General features: G+C 41.3%; 1 protein-coding gene and 1 long non-coding RNA gene across 11 annotated transcripts; one reads left to right on the top strand and one right to left on the bottom strand.

Moving 5' to 3' along the window:
* On the bottom strand, positions 1-24,986 carry Zbtb34 (zinc finger and BTB domain containing 34). Of its 10 annotated transcripts, none has more exons than XM_078048231.1 (4): positions 24,772-24,858; positions 21,859-21,979; positions 4,957-6,485; positions 1-3,517 (listed from the first exon to the last, which is right to left on the bottom strand). In XM_078048231.1, the coding sequence occupies exons 2-3, from the start codon at positions 21,888-21,890 to the stop codon at positions 4,961-4,963; spliced, it is 1,557 nt and encodes a 518-aa protein (XP_077904357.1). In that variant the 5' UTR covers positions 21,891-21,979; positions 24,772-24,858; the 3' UTR covers positions 1-3,517; positions 4,957-4,960. The 10 variants fall into 10 exon arrangements, with proteins under 10 accessions (XP_077904357.1, XP_077904358.1, XP_021579228.1 ...); XM_078048232.1 differs by lacking the exon at positions 21,859-21,979 and adding exons at positions 6,587-6,655; positions 7,216-7,337 and having other exon boundaries at positions 1-6,485; positions 24,772-24,855; XM_021723553.3 differs by lacking the exon at positions 24,772-24,858 and adding exons at positions 6,587-6,655; positions 7,216-7,337 and having other exon boundaries at positions 1-6,485.
* Positions 24,864-27,022, top strand: LOC144377362 (uncharacterized). Its single transcript, XR_013438304.1, has 2 exons — positions 24,864-25,290; positions 25,479-27,022. It is a non-coding gene; the product is annotated as an uncharacterized LOC144377362 (long non-coding RNA).

The following is a 27,022-nucleotide window of genomic DNA, read 5'->3' as shown; positions in this document are numbered from 1 at the left end:
TTGCTCTAGCAGCATTTTTATTTACAAACAGCAATTTCCATTGACTTTATACCATAAAAAAGCCATTTACAAGCAAGAAACGAGAATTCAGAACAAAATTAAGCAGCACTGAAATATTCATGTCACAAATCTAAAACAAAATGAATACAGAGTAAAATATCATTTGAATAAATAGTCTTAAATCCATGCTATAAAATAATCCTTAATGGCAAGTTACTAGTTGATACAGCATCCGCTTAGCTAGCTTCATTTACTTCATATGGTGATGAAGTGTGGAGTTGTGAGGTTACCAGTTTATATTGCAAGATAATGACACTGTGTTAAGTCATTCAAATTGCTCAACCATTTATAACGGAAAACAATGTTAGCCCTACTAATAAAAGTGGTGAGAGAGATGGTTTTCACATTAGGAAAATGGTCATTCTCAAACAAACCAGGTAAGTTTACCTCTTACTCTAGTCAGGGCAGCAACCAGAGGCTTAGGCCACAAGTCCAAAGGTTGAATTCACAGCATACTTGTCACTGAGGGGCAGCAAGAGGTCTGTTTACTGAATCGGCTACTCGGAGTGCCAAGCAAGGCTGACTCCGGGACTTGATCAAGATTTACAATAGCCCTGTCTGTGCCAGACCCAGAGAGGGAACCAGAGAAAACAGGTTCTCTTCTGGGCTGAGAAGTCAAGGCAGAAACAGCGGACACTCTCTGGCACTTACTGAAAAAGATGCATGTGACATGATAACCGTTACAAATTTGGAACAATGTGAATGACTCTTCTGAACGTTCAGTTCAGTTGCACTGAGTAATATGAAATCTATGATTTATGAACTAGATAGTTTCATATAAAGAATTTACATAATTCCCCAATACTTTCATATATAAAATTTAATAAATAACCCTGACCAGTCTAGAAGCACCATTCAAGGGGCATGTGCCCTTGGAAAATAGTTTAGGTGTTGCATATTTGAGTCCCTTTCAGTGGAGGCTTCACAGGAAACCATTTATAGAATTTAACAATAACGACGATGACGACGACAACAAAAAAATCACAGTAACAAACAGAAAAGTTGTTAAAATAAAACACATCAATCTCTTTAAAGTAAAGCTCATTCACATAGATGATTCCCCCCAGCCCTTGTTTTGTGTTCCTGCAAATTCTTCCTAGAGTCTAGGCTGTAAAAACAAAAAAATAAAACAAAACCACACATAAAAACATGCAGGCTATGGTCTGGGCTAAGGGAAAAACAGAGTTGGTTATAACTGCTTTCATCAGAAGAGATATATGCTCTGAAAGATTTAAAAATTATCAATTTAGTTCTACAGTATATTCTGCTTAACAGTGAACTGACAGTATCCTTTCTGCTGTTTAAAAAAAGAAAAAAAGGGGGAGGAATAAACCTAAAAACAACACAAAAAAAAAAAATCGGACAACTGCTAAGGCAGTGCCAACTGGGTGGGAGGCTTTCCACTAACCAAAAAGTTAACTTGTCTTCATATACTGTATTTACAAATATAATTTCTAAATGTATTTACAGCTTTAGTAGAAATTAGAGGGTAGAGAACTGATTAGAATGAAAAAACTGTTTAAAACCACAAACATTAGTACAAGTATAAAATTCTTTGTCTTCACAGTTTGTAGTAACAGGTTAAACATTGATAGAAAGGACGCTGTCACTGTCTTCACATTGTCTAATGCTGAGAAGGTAGCTCAGGAAGAGACTCAATTATGAACAAGTCTTATGGATTCAGGATATACTTTACTGCAAAAGATTTTTTTCACATATCACTTTATCTTAATTGATTTCTGCATTTGATATAAATGAAAACACCTAACCTAAAACTGTACAGAAATAGGGACTTTGCTTTCCAAAAAGAGTTGCTCTAAGGAGTTACACAGCGTACTTCGTCTGTGGAGATGTGAACTTCAGGGAGGGAATGTTTCTGTTCTGGGGTCATGTTAATCCTCCTGGCACATCTTCATATGGCAAGGCACAATTAACTGCTGCTGCCCCATCTGAGTGGAGTGACCCTCTCACCAGTCATGCACACTGGAAGGCATGACAGTGCGAATGCTCAGAAAGGCTACTCAGCTGTGTGCTGGCCTATGTGCTGCCTCCCTCGAAGCCCTGCGGAACTTTACAGTACTGTGTTATGGCTTGAGAATTCATTCTTAACACTGCTAGCAGTGGAAAGGGTAAAGTGTTAGCAATAGGAATGAGAGCAAGTGGAACTTGCAAAATATGGAATCATGATTATTAGAGAGAAACTCAATCAATTTTCTGCCCCTTAACAGTCCCATGACAATGTTTGAACCTGAACTGTACAATCAAAGCAATGTATATTTTTGTCAAAGACAATTTTGGATAAGTCACTCTTTGGTAAACTCAAACCAGTTAAACAAATTTACAATTACAAGAACTTCATGTAAATAAAGTTAAGACGGACATGATGACAAGAACCAGGACACTACAGGTGTTGCCCCAAGTGTTCTCCCTCCCAACTTGTCTCATATGCTGCAGAAAGCTCTAGAGGCCTTGCAGAAGGCCCCAAGCCTGAGTGAAAAGGAGGTTCCTTCCCTGAGCTTGACCTCTCATGTCCTTGGATTTGGGTCTTTCTTGTCACAAACTTAATTTGTAATACAACACAAATTTTTTGCATTCAATTCTTTAAAAAAAAAAATCAAAATCAAACTTATTCATGTTAAAGAAAAAGAAAAAATCAACAAACATTTACCTGAAACCCCAGAACACATTTAAGTGGGTAAACACTTGGGGTCCAGCCTCCCCGTGAGGCACGCGGCTTTATCAGGAGTTGTACAAGTGCTTCAAGGAGAGAACAAACCCCCACTTAGGCAGTTTGACGAGGAAAAAGGCATACTATATACCCGATTTAGCAAGAGCTGCTCCTCAGGAGCAGCAGGATTAGAGTGTAATCTACTCGGAGTTAACACTGATGTGTAGCGTAGCAGTTCACACGTGAACAGGTCCTGTGTGCTAAAGAGGTGCTACTGCACAGTCACCACCCACGGGCTATTACACACAAAGGGTTTGAATGACTTTTTTTTTCCTTAAAAACAAAACAAAAAACCCAAACCAAAATAATTCCCCAAATCTACGTTGGTATTTTAAGAGCCAAAAAAGCATGGAACACCAGCAAACGTCCATTTCTGCATTCCTTAATGCACAGCCTCAGAGGTTGTCTTTTGTTTCTATTCCTCTCTTAGATGGCAGCACTGTTCCTCTGTGGAGATGCGCTGAGTGTGGACTCAAGAGTCCAGGGCCACAGACAGAGGCTGCAGTGCTGACATCCCAAGGGCAGCCTGCAGCAAGACTCACCACCAAGCTGCTTCCAGGATTGCCCGCTGCTGGAGTCTACAGCACCAAAGTCATCTTGTAAAGCCTGTTTGTATATGTGAACACAATAGTGAAGACTTTTCCTACCAATAGAACATTATTCAAACAGGATCAGGTATACAGTAATGTGTTTGCCAGCACGTACATGCTTTTGAGGTCTCTCTTCAAGCTATGAACCAAAGAGAGGAAAATAACTGTAATTCACAACTACCATTAAATTTCACATTTTCTACAACTATACTGACCTAAAAGATACTTAACAAAAATAGCACCACGTGACCAAAAATATGGTGATACACACACAAATTTGGTGACACACTGAGTATCTCAGAGGGCTTTTAACTGTTGGTTTCTTTAAGCAGGAAACACTGAGAGAGTGGGGGAGCCACCAAGGCTCTCGTTAGCACACACAATACTAAGATAGATATATTGCTTGCAATTCCCATAGAGTATAGCTTTACAAAAAGTACAAATTCCAAGTTCTGCAGTTTCCCAGGGAACTGCACGTAGAAAAAGTTGCTGTGCACCTGAACTGGCTGTTTGAAAAGGGAAAGAAAAAGGAAGAAGAAAACAAAAACACCACAACACTGCTTGGAGAATTTTGTAGACAAAACTATAAATCCCTTTCCTTTAGTGCGAGGACTAACTCATGGTAGAGAGTGATTCGATTTAGTTACCTGGTATGTATGTTTCTACAGTACGGAATGAAGGTAGATTTGTAGGCCGGTAAAAACCTTGAAAACCACTGCTCCTTTGGGGTTGGCTAATATAACACTATACTATGTAAAAAGGTCAGCACCACAGGTCGTCCAGCTTTCCTGCCAGACAACGAACAAAAATTCCAAAGGGTTCCCAACTAGAGTTGAAGAAATTTTATGGCATTTGGTTTATGTACTTGTTATGAAGCAGAGCTGTGAACACTGTGATTTGCTTTGCTTGCTTTTGGACACAATGATTAATATATATGAAAACCTATTAACATTCTTCTGTAAGGAAAACAAAGGGGCAAAAGTAACATATTAGGTAGGGATGAGACAGAGTCAAAAGCTCTGTTCACATTGTATTAAATTATATATTCCTCTTACATTCACCTCAACCAGAATAAACTCAAATTTGAGAATGTATATATACTATATATATAATAATCGTTTTATTATATATATATATAAATTGTCTAACTACCCCCTAAAGTAAGTTTAAATTAGAAAAGGTTACCCATTTGTATCAGCTGACGGCATCCTAGTCCCTCCGTGGAAATGCACTGGTGCCAGTGCCCACAATGAGAGAGAGTATGCCTCTTGGCAGAGAATGGCAGGTCAACTAGTTGGCATAGCTAACTCACTGGAGGATTTTGGATTAAGAGTTCAGCCAAAGAGGAATACTGTCAGCCCATGTTTTCCCTGGATATGTTGCCCTTCATGCTTTGAGCTCCTTGGGGGAGAGAGAGCGGGGAAAGGATAAACACAATGAAGTGTTCCATCCAGAAACTTTAGAAAAACTGCCAAGAGACCAAGAGATTTCCAGATGGTTGGGAAAACCAAAGATTACAACAAAGCAAATCACAAATATGCATTGATTAATGTGCTTTGTTTGGGTGCACTTCTTTACCATCTTAATCAGGAGCATCTGACACTGTATGAATTTCCATCCGGGAATCTAGGGCCATCTCTGAGGCTGATGCATCATTTTCTAGTTTCTGTTCCACATACACATCTGTTCTCTCAGGGGACTCTAGACGACTCCTGACTTCAGCAACGCCTGGGTGGTTTTTCCTCAGGTGCTGGTTGAGGGTACCTTGGAATGGAAAGCACTTCCCACAGATCTCACAGCGGAATGGTTTATCATCAGTGTGGCCCCGGATGTGGTACTCCAGTTGGTCCTTCCGTGTGTACTTCTTCCCACAGAACTTGCACACAAAGGGGGTGATTCCCATATGGAGGCGCATGTGCCTGTCAAGGCTTCCTTTCTGGTTGAAGGACTTCCCACAGTAAATACAGATCAACCTCTCATTGTATGGGTACCAGTGACCTCTTGCACTCCTCTCCCGGGGACTGCTCTCATACCCAGGGTTGCTCATCACAGCTTCACTGTCAGATCCCTGTACCATGCCCTGCAGGTCACTGTGCAGGTGGACGGACAGAGCCCGCTTCTGGCGGGCACGCCCTCCTCGGAAACAGCTCAGCATGGACCTGGATGGGCTAGAATTACTCAAACTTCCAAAAGCTTCTGAAACACTGGTTGGCTGTGAGGCTGCTTGGGAATAGGAATACGCATGCTGGAGCACAGAGCCATAGGAGCCCACATTCACTGCCACAACTTGTTCCCCATCAACCATTTCAGTGTGGTACCCGTCATCACCTAGGGAGGAGCTGTCAGAACAGCTGGGTCGGTCGGACTTTTCCATCTTCACTTTAACCTCAGTGATCTGGCTTTCCCTCACCAAGAGGTCCCCTTGCTCATGGTCCCCCTCGATCTGAATCTCATACTCAGACACACTCCCACTGCTCCCCCTGTCTGAATGCCCCTCCTCCTGTAAGCGGCTGCGCAAAGCTTTGCTGGGAGTCGTCTCCATCCGGAGATCACTGCTCACAGCGGGCTGCCGTACCTGAGGGCAGTATGGAGGGGAGATCTCAACAGGGTTGGTGAAGAAGCTGCCGTCTTTCACTCCATTACGGCTCTCGGGATTTTCCTCAGCACCAACAGTGACAGAGTCGACATCTCCAACACTTATTTTTGAATGGATGCTCTCTAGGATCTGCGTGCACTTGTCAATGACACACTGCATCTGAAGAAAGCTAGCTGCTGTCAGAAAACTGACAACATCCTTCAGCTGCAAGGACATTCTTCCAGTGTAACAAAAGGAAAGCAACTGTTCAAACACGTTGGGGTTTTTAATCACCGATATTGACAAGCCACTCATGGTACTTAATGCTGAATGGTCCCGGAAATATGGAGAACTGGCAGCAAGAACTGCTTTATGGGCTCGGAATGGCTGACCCTGAATATGGACAATGATGTCACATAGTTTCCCTTGCAGGCGGAGTTCATTTAGCTGGCTCAGAACGGTGCTGCTGTACTCGGGCACATCAAACTGAATAAAACTGCTGCTGTCCATTTCTACCGACATGAAGCGCAATCTGTGGAAAAAGAGAGATTTCATAATTCACCAATGGCTGCTCACCAAGCACAAGTGAAATAAACACAAGCTGACAACATCTAAACACTGCAGCTATCATACCTCCTAAGGTCTGCCTCAACATTCTTCCTCTTGCTTTTTTTTTAGTCTTTCAGGTTTCAGTTAATTTACCTAAAGCCAAATAACCACAGGATTAATTAGCTCAGTATCATTACCATCCAACATTCCCTTGATCAAAAATAAAACACTAGACATAATAAGGCTATTTCTGCTCCAACTGAGAAACTAGTATACTTTCAGAAAAAATATTTCCCTGTTTCACTTACTTTTGAGGATTGGAAAGACTCTAAAAATTACTGAAATTCACCTAAAGGATGACCTGACTTATCTGTGTATTTTTTTTTTTTTTTAGTGGACACAATATCCTTATTTTATTTTTATGTGGTGCTGAGAATTGAATCCAGTGCCTCACGCATGCTAGGCGAGCACACTACCACTTGAGCCACATCCCCAGCCCTTATCTGTGTATTTCTAACTGGTATTTTTCAAGTTAACAGCACACTGGGCATCATGAGTGAAGCAGGTCCCTTGTCAGTACTGTCATGATTTGCACTTTTCCACCTTCTGCTCTGCACACTTTTCTGTGACACAGCAAAGCTCAGTCCCTTCCAGTAAAGTTATTTTTAGGAGTAGGAGCAAGAAGAGTGATGGACACATCAAAAGTGCCTCACCTCCACTAGAGCTCACAGTGCTGGCGCACCTGGGACAGTTCTGCTTCCCTCTTGTCTGGAATCTGCAGCACCAGCTTGCTCAAAACTGATGAAGTACAGAGAGGCCAGGCTACATTTTCTGACTAAAATACAAGATGAGATCTAACAATTATATTTTAGTTTTTAAGATCCAACCAATAAAAATTTAAAGCCCTCCTTAATAGGTATTGAACCAGTGAAAATCAGAATGGAATACAAGTATTTATAAAATGAGAAAACAAACAAAATCAGCAGTAAAGAAGGGTCTGGGTGACATTTACATAGGTCTTCAACTTACTTGGGAATGTTTCTCCAAAAAATTAGATGGACAGGTATGTAATAAAGCAAACATGATAAAATGCTAACAATGGCAGGGTCCGGATGGCAGGTATCCAGGTGTTTGCTATAGAATTCTCTCAACTTTTATAAATATTTGAAATTTTTCATAATGAAATGCTGGAGGCTTAGAAAATATCACCAACAACAAGAAAGGCAATAAGAGAAGTCAAAGCCTTCAAACTTTTTACCATTAAAGAATGAGTATTAAAAATAAGTGAAACTACTCAACTCAGGAGGTTAGTAAATAAATAACAAATTAAGCTCAAAGAAAGCAAGAAAATACAGCCTAACAACATAATCACAGAAAAAAAAAATTAACAATTTCAATACAAGACAATGTGCAACCAAATACAAGACTTGCAGGAAAGGATCAGTTAGTGGAACTGTATCACTTTAGAATTTTTTTAAAAAATCATGTCAAAATCTGAGTTAAAACATTTTAGTCAAACAGGAATACTGTGCCTTTATTTATCCTAGACTTACGACTGAAATCAATTTGAAATCTGTATGGAATGGACATATTTTTAGGATAACATAAATTGGCAGAACTAAATAAAAAAGAAACAGAAGTGCCAAGGCACAAATGATCTTCAGGCCGTTCTCACTGTTCCAGACACATGTAGAAACATTTAAAGCATTTCAGTTCATCTGGCACAAATCTGATACCAGAAGATGACAAATAGCACAAAGAACACTGTCTACTTTGTCTAAGTAGAGATTTTAAAGTTCTAATGGAAATACTAGGAAATACAACGCATTAAAAGAATATATTATAACCAAGAACAGCTGCTTCCCAAAAGTAGGAGTAGCCACATATTAGGAAATATACAAATATAATCTATAAAATAAGAAGGTCAAAGGGGAAAAATACATATGACTAAATCAATACTATACCAAAAATGCAGTTGAGGAAGTTGAACACCTCAGAGTAAGGAAGGAATATTCAATAAGCTAGTCAGCAAACAATAATTTCTTGATATAATAAACAGTATCTACTGCATGTCAATGACAGCAGCATCCTTAAAAAGGAAACATTATGTCTGCATGTCCCAAAACTTACTTGGTAGAACACAAGCCCATGAATTAGCCAGCCCCAGATCCTTCCTTATCTCCTAGGGATCAAAAACACATTAGCATAATAACCCATCTGAAAAGTCCTGCAGAGGAGCATTCTGTTTAACTCAGCAGTTTGCAAACTCATTTAATTGGAATTCTTTTCTCAAGGTACATACATTAATATTCCAAAGAATTAATGCTCCCTGGAGCACATTCTGGTAAACACTTTAGTAAGGCATTCCCATCAGGAACTGGAAGACAGACAACATTTTTACCATCACTACTCTTAGATTGTTCTGGAACTTCCAGTCAAAGCAACACAACAAGGGGAAATTAAGGCATATAGCCATTAAAAAAAAAAAAGAGAGAAAGAGACAAATTACTGTTACACACAGTTATGACTATTTACATAGGAAATACAAACAAATCATCTGCAATATATATTAGAGTTAGGATTTAAGAAGTGGAGGGTCTCAAAAATAACTGCACATTAAAAAAAAAGTGTAAGATAACAAGTTACAGACAGCAACATAGCAACAGAAACTATACAATACTTGGGTGAGGATGAGGATAAATAAATAGTGAATGAGGATAAATAAAATAGTAAAATGACCAGGCAGTCAGGATAATTGGTCCCATTCAACCACATAGGCTAACCAATAGACATGTTAATGAGCACCACCAAGGCCTATTTCAAATGTTAAAGACCCAACCTGTGGGCACACCTCCAGCCAATTCCTTTGGGCCTGAGGTGGAAAATGGAGAATGGGGGTAAACTCAGACTTAAGTTATAGAAAGGTAGGTGGGGGTGATGATAGTCCAAATGATAGTCTTGATACTTTTTAAAAAAAATTTTATTGTATTTGTAGATGAACAGCAGGCCTTTATTTTGTTTATATTTATGTGGTGCTAAGGATAGAACTCAGTGCCTCACACACGCTAGGCAAGCGTTCTGCCACTAAGCTACAGTCCTAGCCCCTTGATACTTTTTCAATGCCTGTTTTATATAGATTTTGTTCCATGCTCATCCCAGAACCATATATAAACTCCTAAGCTGGCACACCAATTTTTTTTTTCCTGCTATGAGGCCCCCTCCCGCATGGCAGGGGTTCTATCTCTTCTCCCTTAAATAAATCCTGCTCTGCTTGCTTTTCCCTTCTTCAAAATTTGTAGGACAAAAACCCAGAGGAAATTGACCAAACAGGGAATCTAGTCTCACTCAAAATTCTGGTTTCAGTAGGGCCAAAAAAAAAGAAAATACAATACTACCTTAATACAAGGACAAAATACAAATGCATAAATGAAGAGATGCTTCTGAAGAAAGATTCAATACTATAGAGGCAGACACCTTTATCTAAAATTAATTTGTAAATGTAATGCGACTCAATGGAATATTTTCTTAGAAATTTGACAAAATGATTTCAATTCATCCCCCGACCCCATGCTGGGAATTAAACCCAGGATCTCAAACATGCTAGAACAATGAAAAATAAAACACATGTGTAACTTAGTGTTTTCTAGTTGCTTTTTTTTTTCCTTTTTCTTTGCAGCTCCAAGGACGAAACCCAGGGTCTTACGCATGCTGGACAAGTGCCTTATCACTGTATTGCAACCCAAGCCATCTAGTACTTATTTTTATTTTTTATTTTTTGGGTACTGGGGGTTGAACGAAGGAATGCTTTACCACTGAGCTACATCCCCAGCCTTTTTTATTTTGAGAGAGTCTCATTAAGTTACTGAACGCCTTACTACACTGCCTAGGCTGGCCTCAGACTTGCAATCCTCCTGCCTCAGCCACCCAAGTTGCTGTGATTACAGACATGCAGCATAGTGCCTGGTGTTAGTAAATTATATTTTTTAAAATAAAAAACTAAAATAAATTTTCATAATATATTTAACCCAATGTATCTAAAACATGGCACCACATAATCAACAACAGTTTAGAAAGCTATGAGACTTTTTAAGAGGAATTAAATTCCTTTTTCCATATTAAGTCTTTGAAACCTGATATGTATTTTATATACAACATGTGTGGACTAGTTGCATTTCAGGGGTTGGTTTTGTTATTGCTTTTTTTGTTTTTTGTTTTGGCAGGACTGGGGATTGAACCCAGGGCCTTACACATGGTAAGTATTCTACCACTGTACTACATCCCTAGCCCTACTAGTTGCATTTCAAGTGCATGTGTGGCTAGTGGCTATCAAATTGGACAGCACAGATCTAGAATAAATGCTAAAGAAATTTTAGAAAAGAAAAATATAGCCAATGTAAAATTAGATTCAAGTTAATTTGGTAAACAAAATAGATATTAAGTACCTTTTATGTACCAGGCACTAACCACCAGGTGCGTTATAATCCTCTCATCATAAACTGTGATACAAACTATGAGATCTTTTATAATGGGGGACTGGTCAGAGAAGGCCACTTGAACAAATGCTATTTTATTTTATTCTTTAATATATTTTTTAGTTGCAGAGAGACACAATACCTTTATTTTTATTTATTTATTTTTATGTGGTGCTGAGGATTGAACCCAGTGCCCACATGTGCCAGGTGAGTGCTCTTCCACTGAACCACAAACTCAGCCCACAAATACTATTTTAAATGAGACCAAAAGGATGAGCAAAGGTTATTGAGCTCTGTGAGGGTGTGGGGGTGCTGCAAGGAAACTGTCTAGGCAGAAGAAATCACATGTATAAAGAGATAAAGAGCCTGGGCTGGGAAGGAAGGATCGCTGGGAGCCTCATACCAGAGCAGGACAGGGGTGAAGGGAAGGGCAGAGCCCACATCATGCTGTCAGGGCAGGCAGGTAGAAATCAGCCTCATGAGCCATTTCAAATCAGTGAAAAAAAAAAAAAGGAATAATGATTAAAATAGATGCTGCTTAGGGAATATGAACAAATAACAGAATCAGATTTCTTATAGCATACCCTGAAATAATCTCTAGGAAAAGACAGTTCTAAGCACTGGAAGATAGATATGTAGGTTTAACTACAGAAGTAAGTTTTTTATATACCTAAAATAAAAAATACCTTTTGACCAAAAGAAAAAAAAAATTATGAAAAATATTTTCCAACATACATGGCAGAGAATACAAGATTCATAAATCAATGAAAGTCATATATAACAATTGAAAAATCAGCAAAGAGTATTAACAGATGCTTTAAAAAAGAAATGAAAATATCCTTGCCTTTTAAACAGAGAAAAAATGCTTAATCATTTCATTTGTAAACAAATTAAGATGAGACAATACTTTCTCAAATTGGCACAACTTACAAAAATGCAACCCAGCTGGCACCTGACGAGAGGTCAAATATTACTTAACCTTATAGCATTTTCAAGATACCAAGTGTGTAAATAGCAACTTGTGGAATGAAGGGGGCAAAAGGGGGTGGGGGGCAGACGAAAACCAGGGGAAAAGGACAATAAAAAAGCATTTCTGAAGCAGAATGAAAAACCAAGAACACGTTCACAATGAGGCCTCCTCTCCTGTGTGCAGCTTTTTTTCTTCTCAGAAGTAGAGAATGATACTTGAAATAAAATCACTAAGGGGAAAAATGAAACACTCTGATCAACACCCAAGAGGGATTCCATTTTTCTGCGAAATGAGAAACGAAGCACTTTGCTCTCCTCTCCCTTATACCAATGCTTCCTTCGGCAGTGACAATGAGATTCAAAGTTCCTCCCTGGAGCTGCTAACAAGCAACACTCTTGAGTAAGCAGCTTCTAAAAAACTGGAAAAAAGTGAATTTATAGTTAATCTGAGTTCTAGGTACATTACCAGGCTACAGAGAGCAAATAGCATAATTCATCACAAGTTCTATACCCCATGACTGGACTTATTAGGCCTGGTTGGTAGTCCTGAGATAGAAGAGATCAGAACCTTTTGTAAAAGGGACTTCAAGTTCAAATACGATCCTCCAAGAGGTTACTCAATGGCTTCTGGCATTTCTTGATTTCTTCCCTACATAGAATGCCAGAGGGCCTATACCTATGTTAGCTCAATTTTAAATTGTCTTTTTAAAATATGCACATAGTAGAATTTCAGATTATAGTGGAAAAAAGTACAAAAACTGCCAAACTTTCCTCAATCTCAACCCCTTTTCCCACAGACAATCACTGGTAGTTTTGGGGTGCTCTTTCAGAGAAATTTAAACACATATTGTATTGGCCTAAACTGTTTTGTACCCTGATCTTAAGAAACATATTTAATATACCTTAAAGTCTTTCCTTAGCAGCATATACCCAATGACCCCACTTTTTCCAACTTTACAGCATTCCATGGATGGTTGTGTCAGTGTTTTTAACCATCTTATATCAAAACAGGAAGCAACTTAAATAGCCAATTCAAAGCCAGAACAGCAACATACATGCCACATATATTGTGGCTTTCTTTTCTAACTTCTCACAGAGGAATCATGAGGTTTTCATTTCAATAGTGCCAAATTATCCTCTATATAAGGTGGAAGCAACTAGCCTTTCACCAAAAACATGGGGAAGAGTCTTACCCCCCTACAAGTGCCAGCAATTGGTATTAAATTTTAACTTTTGCTGAACTGACAGGAGAAAAATGGTACCTCATCATTCTGATGTGCATGTTTATATATAAATGAAGTTGATATCTTTTCTCATGTTTAATGGCAACCTAACTTCTGTCTTTGAATTGCCTATTCTTATCTTTGCCCACATTTACCTTTTTCTTTTTAATTTTTTTTTAGTTGTAGATATACACAATATCTTTATTTATTTTTATGTGGTGCTTAGGATCGAACCCAGTTCCTCACATATATGAGGCAGGCACTCTACCACTGAGCTACAGCCCCTGCCCCATATTTGCCTTTTTTATTGAACTGTCAGAGTTCTTTGCAAATTAAGGAAATTAGCCTTTTGTCATATGTGCTGCAAATATGAGATTTAATTGTAGTCACTAAATGGCATAATAACTGGGGATTTAAATTATTTTTTCCTCCTTTTATAGGAAATATTCATTCAATATCAATCTCCTACTTATACAAAACCACAGGGAATTCAAAGATGAATGAGTCCCAGTCTTGTAGTTTGATCCAGGCTTAATGCAGGTTCCTCCCAACTCAAAGAGATATGGGAATGGAATTCATTTTTGATAATGCAGAGTAGTGATTTATATGAGTTTTTCATTTAGATTAAGTTTGCAGCTTCTTCAGAAAACAATAATGAATTTGATTATTCTGCTCACTAAAAACATCAGAATCAGTCTTCTTTAATTTAGCATATTAATCATAGGGCTTTTCCTCTTATTAGGTAAAAAATCATGCCCACACTAGACATGTACATTTTTGCCCTTTAATTTAAAAAACAGGCACATATAAAATGAACATTTTTCTGTAGTACTATTAATACTTATTTTAACAATATTTATTTTGGTTTTGTTTGTAAAAACTATACTTTTGATTAAAACCAGAAACAATTCTTTTAAAAAACACCACATGGAGAGGACTTAGTTGAAGGGGTCTGCTGGCTCCTCAGCTTCAGAGGTCTCTTCTGCTCATACAACCAATGGAGAGACCATCTTTCTGCTTTTTCAAATTCTTACTTTAGAATTATTTTTCTTTTCCTGCCTTCCTTTTTTTCTTTTGGTAGTGCTCAGAACCAAACCCAGGATTCTACCATTGAGTCATACCTCCAGCCAGAATTCTTACTGTCTTATAAAGAAAGAGTATGAAGTCAAACTATGGAAACAGCTTCCACCTCTCACATAGCTACTGCCGTGGCCATTTGAGGCTCTCCCTGGTCTTGTGGGTGGGTTTTGGGAAGGATCCTCTAATATGGGAAGTCCAATATTCTGCTTCCACACACATCAAACCCCTATACCAGTCTCAGAAACTGAAAAAAAGGAGATGACTGCTACCTCCAATCACATACCTTAATCTTCCTCCTTTTCCTGGAAAAGTCCTTTTCCAGCTTCCAACACTAGAAGATCTGTGGCTGCAAGGGCCCGTAAACAAGTGGCCAGCCTCGGGCTACAGAGCCCAACTCTTTGGACAGATGTCCATGTCAAGACTCCTACATGAACATCTTGACATGTCAGTAACCACCAGTAACCACCAGGTACCAAATGCTTGATGCATATAGGCATGACTGAAAGACTTACCATGCTCACTGAACCTTTACCATCCCCCATGAAGCAGTCCTATTAAACCATTTTAAAGATGAGGAAATAGACTCAATTTTCCCAGGACTGTTCTGACTGCTGCCCAGGAGGAAGAACAGCAAATGAAGGCATTTTAGTAATATCCACAAAAATTACAAATGCACAGCTCTATGAAAAAGTAACTTCAGCATCCTCTTTTTAGATCAAAATCACCTGTAGAAGTAAGGACTGTGAGCAGAAAACTCTGAGTCCTCCTCCAGCTAAAAGTGCATTATGCCATCCATATTCACAGCTTTGATTCCTATTTCTCCCTCAGAGCCCCTTAATCCTGGCTCATTTTACCTGCTTTAAACAAAAAACCATCTTTACATGTTAAAGTCTCAATTAATTAGAAATCACAGAACTAGGCTCAAGTGACTGGTCCTTTGGTATTTAAAGGTGGAAGTCCCAAAGAACAGATGCTTCCAAGAAGACACAGGGTTCATTCAGTCCAAGTTCAAAAGAATTCAAAGTAGCAATGGGCCTGTGTTCCAAAAACAAGAGCAAACTGAGGGGACTACCCACGAGTGAGCAAGTAGTAAGGAAGCCAAGTCTGATGGCACCAGAGGACAGCAGGTGGGGAAGCTAAATCACCAAGGTGAGTCCAGGGGAAGGTAGACAGCTTTAGAAGTAAAGTGACACACACTGGGTGGAGTTAAGACAGAATGGGCTCCAGCAAGAGAGAGGCCACTCATATACTGAGGCACTGTGGGCACAGCCACAGGGAGAGTGGGACTGGTCTGTCAATAACCACCTGAGCCAGGCCAGACATTCCTCCCACAGACCTGAAAAAGGTGAAGGAAAAGAGAACAAGGGCTGATGCAAGACCATATGGCAACAGGCTTAGTAAGTAAAGCTGCTTGAGATCTTTGCAAGATCCCACTCAAAAATTAACTACAAACGACTTCACCATGCCCATGAATGAGGACAAGACGCTGTTCTGAAACACGACAAACAAGGAAATGACGCCTCTAATGCAGGCTCCAAAGCTCTCTAGGAAGAAAGTACATTTTGCCTAAAGGAGTTCTGGAACAGAAAGGCATTTTGCAAACTATAATCTAGTCAACCATAATCTAACAGAAACTGCTCAAGTCTGGACATCAGTGATGAGAGCCCCTGCTCTTCCATCACCCAGTTCCTCCCACTGAGTTTGAGCAAAAAAAAGGCAACAAACCGCCCTTATATACGATGACTCCATAGGGTAACATAAACTAAAAAGTCCAATTAACAGAAACACAGCACCCTGAGTTTTCAGAGCTGTTGCATTAGTTTACCAAGGCCCTAAATAGTACCAGGGAATGTATGGAGGGTCCTATTAATACAATTATATTATTCATTATATTCTTATACCACTATTTTGAAAAGATTTGCATATCACCAAAAAATAAATAAAACATGGGTTAATTTGTTTATATTGACATAAAGGCCTTTCTAAGCATAACATAAGTTCCAGAAGCCACAAAGGCAAAGACAACATAAAAGCATGACAAAAACATACCCCCCTTTCCAAAAACACCACAAGATGAACAACATACTAGAGGAAAAATGCATGCATGTTTAACAGAGGGCTACTGCCCAAATTCTTTAATTTATAAATCAAATTGGGTGAACACAAAAAACCTACTGAAGAAAGGATACACAGTTCAACAAAACAAACAAAAAAAAAAATCAGAGAGAACAAAAAAAGACCATGAAGAGATGTTTTAACTTTACTCATGATTAAAGATATTTGAATTCCAAAAAGAAAAAAAGAAAAAAGACCTTTTTTTTTTTTTTTTTAAAGTTCTGGAGATTAAACCCAGAGCCTCTAGCCAAGCGCTCTACCACTGACCTATACTCCAGCCTATGAAATACAATTTTTAACTCATCAGACTTGTAGACATTTTAAAAGAGCTGGCAAATGTAATCCTGAGAGATAACTGGGTAACATCTCTCAGCACATAAAGGGCATTTACCTGTTGGTCCCCAAATGACAGCTAAGAATTGAGCCTTTAAATACATCATACTCACAAACTAGGTGGGTGGTGCACACCTATAATCCCAGTTACTAAGGAGGCAGAAGCAGAGTGTTGCTTGAGCCCAGGAGTTTGAAGCCAACCTGGGCAATTTAGGGAGACCCTATCACAAAATAAAACACAAAATGGACTGGGGATGTAGCTCAATGAAAGTACCTGTGTGCGCCACTCAGTACCATCAATAGATAGATAGATTTACTTACATATAAAACCCATAAATATTCATTTATATATACAAATCCACATTAGGATTAGGATATATATAACAAGGATGTCCAACTAAGGATTTTTCTTTGTTATAGGAAGAAAAAAAAAGGACCACCATCAAAAGGAGACTGGCTTTTTAAAAGAAAGAAAAGAAATGAATTATAGTAGATGGGGTAGAGAGAGAAGATGGGAGGGGAGGGGAGGGGGGATAGTTGAGGATAGGAAAGGTAGCAGAGAATACAACAGTTACTAATATGGCATTATGTAAAAATGTGGATGTGTAACTGATGTGATTCTGCAATCTCTATTTGGGGTAAAAATGGGAGTTCATAACCCACTTGAATCTAATGTATGAAATATGATATGTCAAGAGCTTTGTAATGTTTTGAATAACCAATTAAAAAAAAAAAGAAAGAAAAAAGCAAATTGGATGGGGTCATACATTCCTGCAGGAGGAACATGAACCCAGGAGTTTGACCAACACAGTGCCAACACAGTGGCCCTGTCTCAAAAACAAAACTACAATGTTCATTAAAAAGAACAGATAGCCAGGTGCAGTGTTTTGTATATATATAACTTTTGACTTCCCCAAAGCTTTACAATTAATAGCCTGTTATTGATAGGAAGCTTACCCATAACAAACAAGTAGATTAACATGTTTTGTATGCTGTATGCATTATATGTTGTAAAAAGCGCACAAGAACCTCAAGAGAACACTTTTTATCACTACATGCAACGTACTGGAGTGATGTGGAAGGATTAGTATTACACAATTATTTTAGGTGAATACTCCTAACACTTGAGCTCACTAGCAACAGGAGGTAGCTGTGAAATTATTACAGCAATACAGTGCATACTACTCTTAATTTTATGCAGTTATGACTTAGTACTGCATCTTTATGTTTGTTTACATTTCTGTCAAATGCAAATGGTACCATGTGGTCTGTGTTTGTTTTAAGGGTTTTTTTGGGGGGTGGGGTACCAGGGATCAAACTCAGGGGCACTCAACCACTGAGTCATATCCCCATTCCTATTTTGTATTTTATTTAGAGATAGGGTCTCACTGAATTGCTTAGTGCCTTGCTTTTGCGGAGGCTGACTTTGAACTCAAGATCTTCCTGCCTCAACCTCTGGAGCTGCTGGTATTACAGGGCTGCACCACCACAACCAGCTGTTTTAAGTTTTGATACACATTAATTTTTTTAATATTTTATTTTTTAGTTGTGGTTGGACACAATACCTTTTTTTATTTATTTTATTTTTACGTGGTGCTGAGGATCAAACCCAAGGCCCTCCTCATGCTACGTGAGCGCTCTACTGCTGAGCCACAACCCCAGCCCCATATTAACTTTTTGTAATACATTTGTGGGTATTTTATGGTAGAGAACAATAAAATAAAGACTAGTATCTACATATTTACACATTCATGACACCTTTTTCTCATTTCTAGGCTACATGCTTTATGAGGTTTTTCAAATTATTAAAATATCAAAAAAAATTAAAAATGTTCCATGAATGAGTGAACCCATGCAGTTCAAAAAGGTGTTATTCAAGGGTCAAATGTATGTGCTACTGAATCTATTCTAGAAGGAATCACATGATATATTAACACTGGTCACCTTAGGAAGGGAAACATACTTCATTTTAAAACTTCTGATTTTTTAAATCACATAGTTGTATTAGTCTCACTAAATTTTATAAAAGACATAGGCTTTTCGCCTAAAAATAGTTTTTTAAACTAAAAAATCTAAAGAAAGATGGGCTGCAAATGGATAATTTTTATATAAAACTAACAATTATAGAGACAGAAATAAAGAACTATGAGGAACAATGATAGGACTGATTACTTCTGACCAAAAAGATTTTTTAAAAATCAATAGAAATCTTCTTAGGCAAGATATTTTAAAACAGGGCCTTGCATTTCAAAAGGAACAGATCCAACACTCCAGACAGAAGTGGCAGGAGCAGTATGCAAGTGGATGGGGTCTGAGGTGCAATGAGCTGCATGAGTGGTACAAGAAGGGATGTGACAAAGGACTGCCTTAGGGTGGAGGCCCTTGAGCACCTGGATAGAGAATGCAGGCAGGATTCTCAAGGCAGCCACTGTGAACGAGAGTCCAGAGGATTTAACAGGACTTTGGAGACAGGTATGACATCTACTTTGCGGAGGCAAGGAACTCAGCCAGGACAAGCTGAGTTGAGGCTGCCTACTAAGGAGTTGGAAACATGGGGCAGGAAAGAAACAGATACTGATTGGGAAGTGACCAAAAACTGTACTGAGGATGGTGGTGAAAGATGATGTTCCTCAGGGAGGGAACATAGAAGAGAACTGGGAACAGAAAAAAGTGTGGTACTCTAACACAGTATCTGATGAAAAAATGTACCATTCATACTTAGCTCTCTCCTGAAACAGCATTTCCACTGACTAGTATCAAAAGTAAAACTATCAACTGGGCGTGAATGCACAGGCTTGTAATCCCAGCAGCCTGGAAGGCTAAGGCAGTAGGATCACAAGTTCAAAGCCAGCCCCAGCAACTTAGTGAGGCCCTAAGCAATTAGCAAGAACCTATCTCCAAAAAAAAAAAAAAAAGGGCTAGGGATGTGGCTCAGTGGTCAAGCACCCCTGGGTTCAATCCTGGTGGTGGTGGTAACTCTGCATCATATATTCTGCTGGTGAGGAAACTAGACAATAAAAACTAGGAACATCTTGTCACACTGCTGACCCATGCTACAGAAAACTTACAGACAAGACAGGACTCTTAAATGTCACCTGGGCATGACACCCTCACGAAATTCTTGGGTAAATCCTTGGAATCATTTCCCCATGACAACCAGAATTAAAGCAAAAGAGTACAGACTAAGGGACTGGATGTGTGCTGGTTTTGTGAGCTTCAAAAGCCACAGAGTTTTCCACTCTGACAGCTCTGAGAACAGAGACAGAGGGGCTCTCATCATGGATCAGCTGATGTAACCTAAACCAAGCTAGAGACTCAAGATCCACGTAGTACTATCTTAGCTGTATTATTGGCTCTCCGCCTTTCCTTCTGAAGACCCTGAGGTATAGGACCATGTCTAAGAAAAGGCAAAATCTAGCAAGGTGGTTTATTCCCACCTAACCTGAAAACGCTATAATTTGTTTCACAAGATGCTACACTTCTTTTAAAAATATCCAGTTACACTTTCAAGAAAGGAAAGTACGGTTACAAATTTGGAAGTTGTTTAAGGCGCCAGGAGGTACCCATTAGTCTCAGTCAAGATGCTCACGATTTCAAACCCAAATGCACCTGCTGGCTTCAGTCAGTCACTTGCTGACACCTGAGACACAGCTCAAACTAAGCTTTCTCCATCAGACACTGAAGATCCCTAATTTTCACTCATACAAAGTCTTTAAAAAAGACCACAGATTGAAGCAGGGAGATGAAAGGCATGGTAACAGCAGTAACAACTATATAAAAATAACTTTTCTAGATATTTCTGCCCGGGTCTAGATCAAAACTAAAATTGAGCTGTCATGAGCTACAATCTAATCCTTTGGAAAGCAGCAACAGCCGAATAGCACCAGGGCTGCACGAAACATTCTGGTGCTACTGAAACTCAACGCAAGAAAAAATAAAAAATAAAGAAAATGGCATTCTGTGATGGATATTCATGAAGCACTCATCCTAATTTAAAGGAAAACAAGTTTAGAGTTCTTACTGCATTAATTCATGTAAGCCTGAAAGAACATTTTTATCCAAACTGTTACATTTCCTACAAAGGCGTTAACATTCTCCAGGTCTGCTCAGATACACTAATTCTGAGAGGGTGTGATTTGTCTTAGTCAATGCAAAACATCAGAAGCTTCAGAGCTTTCCAAGCAGGAGAGGAATGACCTCTTTACTTGCAATAGTAAGGACTGAGTTATTCAGCTCCTGCTGTGTACAGTGCTCTAAGTAAGCTCTTTACTTGATCACTAAATCTTCCTGACAACAATGAGACAATTGTTATAAGTATTCCCCTTTTACAGATGAAGAAACAAACAGAGATGAAGAAACTTTCCCTAGTTCACCCAGCTAATTACTGGCTCAGCCAGGACTTGAACCTAGATTTGTCATTCTCAAGAGTCAGAACTCCTACCTCCTCTAAGACTTTAAACTGGGTGTGTTGGTGAAAGCCTGTAATCTCAGCAGCTCCAGAGGCTAAGACAGTAGGATTGAAAACTTGAGGATAGCTTGGGTGACTTCACAAGATTCTGTCTCAAAAAAATAAATAAAAGGGTTATAAAAAATAAAAAGGGCTGGAGATAGCTCAGTGGTAAACTGGCCCTGGGTTCAATCCCCAGCATCACACAAACACAAAAAAGCAGGGTTTTTACTGATGCAGAATTCTTAATGATCAACTTCAAGCAGAAAGAGAATTCTTATTTAAGGATGTACTACATGGATAAAGTCAGGCTAAGTCTGACACAGTAATAATTACAAGGTCACAATATATTATACTTCAAATGGTTTGCTGCCATTTCTCTATGAAATGTTCATTCTTTTTACTGTCAGTGAAGAAGGCAAAAAGATATTCCAAATTATTTTTCTTTTTGTTATGGGGTCTCACAAAGTTGCCCAGGCTGGCCTTGAACACCTGGGTTCAAGCAATCCTCCTACCTTAGCCTCCCAAGTAGCTGGGAACACAGGTGTATGCCACCATGCCCTGCTAGATGTTTCAAATTCTAATCACAAATTGAACAGCTTTGTTTCAGGTAAAAGGAACTCAACATAAAAATATTAAGGGTGCATTATAGGGGCACTGGACCTGGAAAATACATTATGCTCTGCCTCTTATGACAAAAGGATTAGAAAAGCTCACCTGGAATTGCATTCTTCCATGAGGTTTTCCATGCCATCAACATCAACCAGAAAATAACCATTAGAAACTTAACTGCGTTCAGTTGATGACCTTCACTAAGCTAAATTCAGCAGTTTGTCAGCTACAAAACATTAAATGGACAGGATTAAGAAGTTTGAAAAACATTAAGCAGAATTTAAAGTAAAGCAACATGAAAATTAATGAGAATAAAATATAACTATGGCTTCTAGATTTATGATACTGACATTTTTGACAAGTGCTTCAACTGCAAGGCAGATACAGAGCCATGCTGAAATCTATAACTCAGGGGATACAGTCAGGTAGCCTATGATCACCCCCCCCCTTGATAAAACCATACCCAATGACAATGTATTAAGCAGTTACTAGGTAATACAAATTTTACTACCTTGTTTGTATTTCATTTCATTTAAAAATTCATATGAAATCCTATGAAAGGGTCTTTATCATCCTACATACTACAAATAAAAAATGAAGGCTCAGAGACATCTGATAAATTGCTCAAGTTCACATAGCTCATAAGTAGCCTTGCTGGGATTCAAACCAAGGTGTGATTCCAAAGCTGATAATCTTTCCCCACATCTTCTGACTGAAGAATTATGACATTTTTCTTTTCCTGTGATCAGGAATAAACATTTTAATGTTTGTAAGATTTCTGTACCCCAAGAATGAAAGCTGAAAACATCCACCTTGACTGGCATTAAACATCAGTTAAACATGATAGATAACACTAATAACTAAAAGAGCTTCTCCCTAAAATAAATGTTAAAAAATTGTTTACCAACAAAAATCAGAAGTATCTGAATACCTATTAAAAAAAAATATAGCTCCAACATCAGGTACTACAAGGGCTCTGAGAGTAATAGTAAAAACCCAGTGCCCTTAAAAAATCTCCCACTCCATTTGGGACAAGAACAAGTTCAATAACTAAGGAACAAGTGCTGGATCTGAGTGCCACAAATGCATGGGGGTAGGGCAGTCAGGGAACATGCTCTGAAGGAAGTATGTCTTCAGCAGGGACTTGAAGGAAGTGAAATGGAGAATGTGCACAGAGGAGGGGAACAACAGGGGCAAAGCCCAAGAGGCAGTCATGACTTGGCTTCTGCTGGGGCCAGACTTGGAGAAGAAGCAGAGAATAAGGTTCAGGTGGATGAGGTGGGACTAAATCAAGGATAGCCCTGGGCAGATAGGGCATGCAATGGCTGGACACCAATCAGCTTTGAATAGTGGTATAACTACCAATGCCTCCTAGCTGATCCCCTGGCCTCCAGCCTCTCCCTTCCGGTTCTAGCTCACGAACCACCCCTTGTCTCCTGTCGCTCAACAGTGCCTTTAGAATAGTTTCAACTTTGGCCTACTGTTCAAGTTCTTTCTGGAACCAGCCCCAACCAATCTTTCCTCCTACCCCTCTTCTACATGAGCCCTTTTCTGCCAGGAGACTGGTCTAGTCACTAACTCCACAGGATCACTGGGCCTGACTCCTCTTTTCCTATCTGAAGCCTACTCATCCTTTAACACCCAGCTCAAATCCCGCCCCCTCACTAAGCCCTCCCTGACCACTGTGCCTACAGTGACCTCCATCTTGCCTTCTTAATTCTACTGTACACAGCGTGTCTAATCAAAATTACCTTTTCACAGGTAATTTGACACCTAATGTAAAGCTATTTGGAGACTAAGTGTGCCTTCAATTACTTTCCCCCACCACATGGAACAGCATCTTGGCATTTAATAAGCAAGAAGGCGCTCAACTATTTTTTGACTTCCTATAGTAAGTTCGGCGTTAGCATAAAGGAAGGATGGGGGAGGGGAAACCTCTGGAGTCAGCGACCAGCTAAGAAACTGTTGCAATAATCCAGATGTGAAGCAAAGAGGGCCTGGACTAGGGAACAAAGAAAAATGGGCAAATATAAACAAAATGTTTGCATGCAAAAGCTCCGAGGAATGCGATTTACTAAAACTAGGGTGAACAGCAAGGGATGAAACAAGATAAAGTGAGGTTGGAAAACGCTACTCGTAGTCATTTTAAACCTGTGTGAAACAAAAGTGAATTAAGTGGCTAAAAGTGCACATTTGAGGGAAAAAAAAGTCTTCAGTGAAGCTGCCCAGTGTCTTCAACCAGGGATAGCCCTTCCAATTCCAGGCTTACACAGCGTAGCAGCGCTGGAACGGTCTTCATAATCCGAACCCTCCGTTCTCACGTGGGGAAACTGAGGCCCAGCGTGGAAAAGGCTTCCTGAAAGCCTTAACACAAGACTCCCTGACTAGTGCCGCCCTACAGCATGGCCACTTGGCCTCGAAGGACACTGTTTACAGCCCCCGGGCCGGTCCGCCCTCGGAATGGCAAGACCAACTGAGCGCGAGAGTGACCACGGAGACCTCCGGGGCCAAGCACAACCCGCCGCCGCCTGTTTACCTGGAGAAAAGCAGTGGCGTGAGGCAGCCGCCTCTTGGCAGCCCCTCCCGGGGCGACCCCCGGCCGGCCAGGCTCTCCAGGGGCCTCAAACACCCAGACCCCCGCCCCCGGCACAACAGGGAGCAACCCCGGGGGCGACGTGCCCGGAAACGGGGATCCCGAGACGCCCGGGGCGGAGGCTGAGCAGCCCAGGACAGCCTCCTTCGCGACCCTCCGACCGGTCAGCGGCGCCCGGGCTCCGGGGCCGACCCTCTGCTCCGTGGGGCGCGCGCCTGGCCCAAGCAGGTGCCCGGGCCTCCGACCCCGCCCGGCCTCGGCTCCCGCCGGCGCCGCCCGCCCACCCGCGGGACTGACCAGGCGCGGAGACGCCCGCCCCGCCGCGCCCAGGGGGAGCCGGACAGCGGCCCAGGGGCTGACCCCAGTCCTGCCGGCCCTGCCCGCGCCTCGCCCACCGCCCGCCGCCCCCGGCCGGCGCGCCTCACCTGCCCTGAGCGCCGCGCTCACATCGCCCGCCCGCGGCGCCCCCTCCGCCGCCGCCGGCGCCAGGCCCGTCCCCGCCGCTCCGGCTGCCGCCCCTGCCCGCGCCCCCCGCCCCCGGAAGCGCTTCCCGGCCCCGCCCACTCAGCGCCCGCGCTTCCGGGCTGGGGTGCCCTGGGCTACCGGTGCGGCGGCTGGGCCTCTCGGTATCGCCGGGGTCCGGGATCTCGCCAGGCCCTTGCCCTTAGCTGTCGCCGCCGGCTGGCGGGCGGACAAGAGGAGGCAGCCCTGGCCTCGACCTCGGACTCCCGGCTCCGGGAGGGGCACCGGTTCCGCGGACTGTGGCCTTCCGCCCGCCCTCTCTTCGGCGCCCTCTGCCGGCGAGAGGAGGGCTCAGCCGCGGGGCGCTCCTGGGGCTCCCAGACCCTTGGCCCGCCAGCGCTGGGGCTGCCCCTCCCACTGCAGCGCCTCGGGCACCTGCCCGCTGCCCGAGCCGCGCCGGACTGGCAGCTGAAGGCAGTAAGGTGCAGTGGTCACTTGTCACCCCGGGCAGTTTTTCTGTCTCTCAAAACAGACAGCTCGCAACTGGGGGTTATAAAACGCCGGTCACCAAACAAGCCCCAAAGAATGTCCATTTCCAGACCTTAAAGACACCCCAGTCTTCACACTTCCGGAGCGGGAGTGGGAACCTCACCTGGCATTTTTCTCTCAGTTTCAGACGAATTTAGCACCCTTTGAAGAGCTTCCTTTTGCGTTTGGGTGGACTCCTCAGCGTTTGTGGCAGAGATCTTCTTTTTTCTGACTTTGTAACAAAAATAAATTCTAAGAGATACCAGCTTCTCTGCAAGATCAAAAAGTGAGACTTTCTGATGCTACCTAATGCTTTACAAGCAACTCTCTCCAGGGTGAGTAGGGGGTCATCTCCCCAAAACGACAGCCACCCTTGGTCAAACACTGTGCGGGACACCGTGTATAGACACTCAAGATACAGCCTTCTTTAATACACAACCCCAGGAGGTAGCAATCTATCGTGTCTGCTTTATTCAGGAGGGAACTGAGGCACAGAGATTGAGTGACTTATCTGAAGTCATACAATTAGTAATGGCAGACATGTATTCAGCCCCTTTTTCTCTAGCTCCAGACTTTCTTATGGCAACAGAACATTTCAAACAGATTTTGAGGTAGGCATCTGGGGCAGACAGACAGACAGACTTGCTCACTAATTGCTATTCCTGAGAATCTTGAGATCTGGCCCCATATGTGAGATCAGTGGACATGGGGCACAGGACATGCATCATCTGGTCTGACCAGGTTTCCAGGACCCATTGGGCTGATTCACATACCCACATCACTGAGTGAGTTCCTGTTTCCCTACAGACCAGTCCTGGCCTCATCACTTTAACTCATTTTTGCTAAATGTATTGGTAAGAGTTGGGGTACTCTTGGCCATGATTCAGTATTTGCATGTCGTCAAGGACCATAAAGACCAGAGTGTTCCTAAGTATTTGACTGTTCTGCCAGGCACCTAAAAGTTGTTGGCCATTTACCACTACAGCTACTGCTTGGCTTTGGCTCACCTTACAAACCTGAGGGTTTGGCTAAACCTACTGTCTGTATTGGAGTCTTTACAGGACACACATAACTCATGAGTATCCCTTAAAATTTGCATAAAATGGTAGGAGTCTCTTCATTCTTGCCCTTCACCAAGACATACTGGTGTGTTCCCTCCACCTGCCTCCTACCTGAGTAGTACTGGGCCAGCAGGGGGAGCCTGCCTCTCTAAACCATCCAAGCTATCCACTGACCTCTATAATATCCCAGTGGGTGAGGGTTCCTTCCACCAGCCACCTCTGCACAAGATGGGGGAACATTTTCCTGGTCCAGGAAGAGCCCTCTTGGAGATCCCTTTGGCTTCCAGATGGGTCCCTCCTCCCTCTGACCTGATCCCTGCTGACACCTACTGGTCCCAGATGTCCTTCCCCACTGTAAATTTCTTCCTGGTCTGCTCTCTCCTGTTTTCCTGCTGGTTCTTTGACACTGCCCCTTGTAATTGGCTCTCCTGTTAACTCTGCACTTCTCCTTTGTAGTAATCACAGTGGTAATTGATTAATTATTTGTACAGTTGTGTGCTTAGCATTTGTATCCCTCATCACTAGTCTATAAATTCTGTAAGGATAAGAATTTGACTTTTTCCCTGCTATTTCTCCAGCACTTAGTACTTCAATATTTGTTGAATAAACAATGAGGAACTACCTG

Source organism: Ictidomys tridecemlineatus, chromosome 4 (genome assembly GCF_052094955.1).
Source record: "Ictidomys tridecemlineatus isolate mIctTri1 chromosome 4, mIctTri1.hap1, whole genome shotgun sequence".
NCBI classification, from domain to species: Eukaryota; Metazoa; Chordata; class Mammalia; order Rodentia; family Sciuridae; genus Ictidomys; species Ictidomys tridecemlineatus.
The sequence above is the reverse complement of the archived record's forward strand: the minus strand, read 5'-3'. Positions and strand labels throughout refer to the sequence as shown.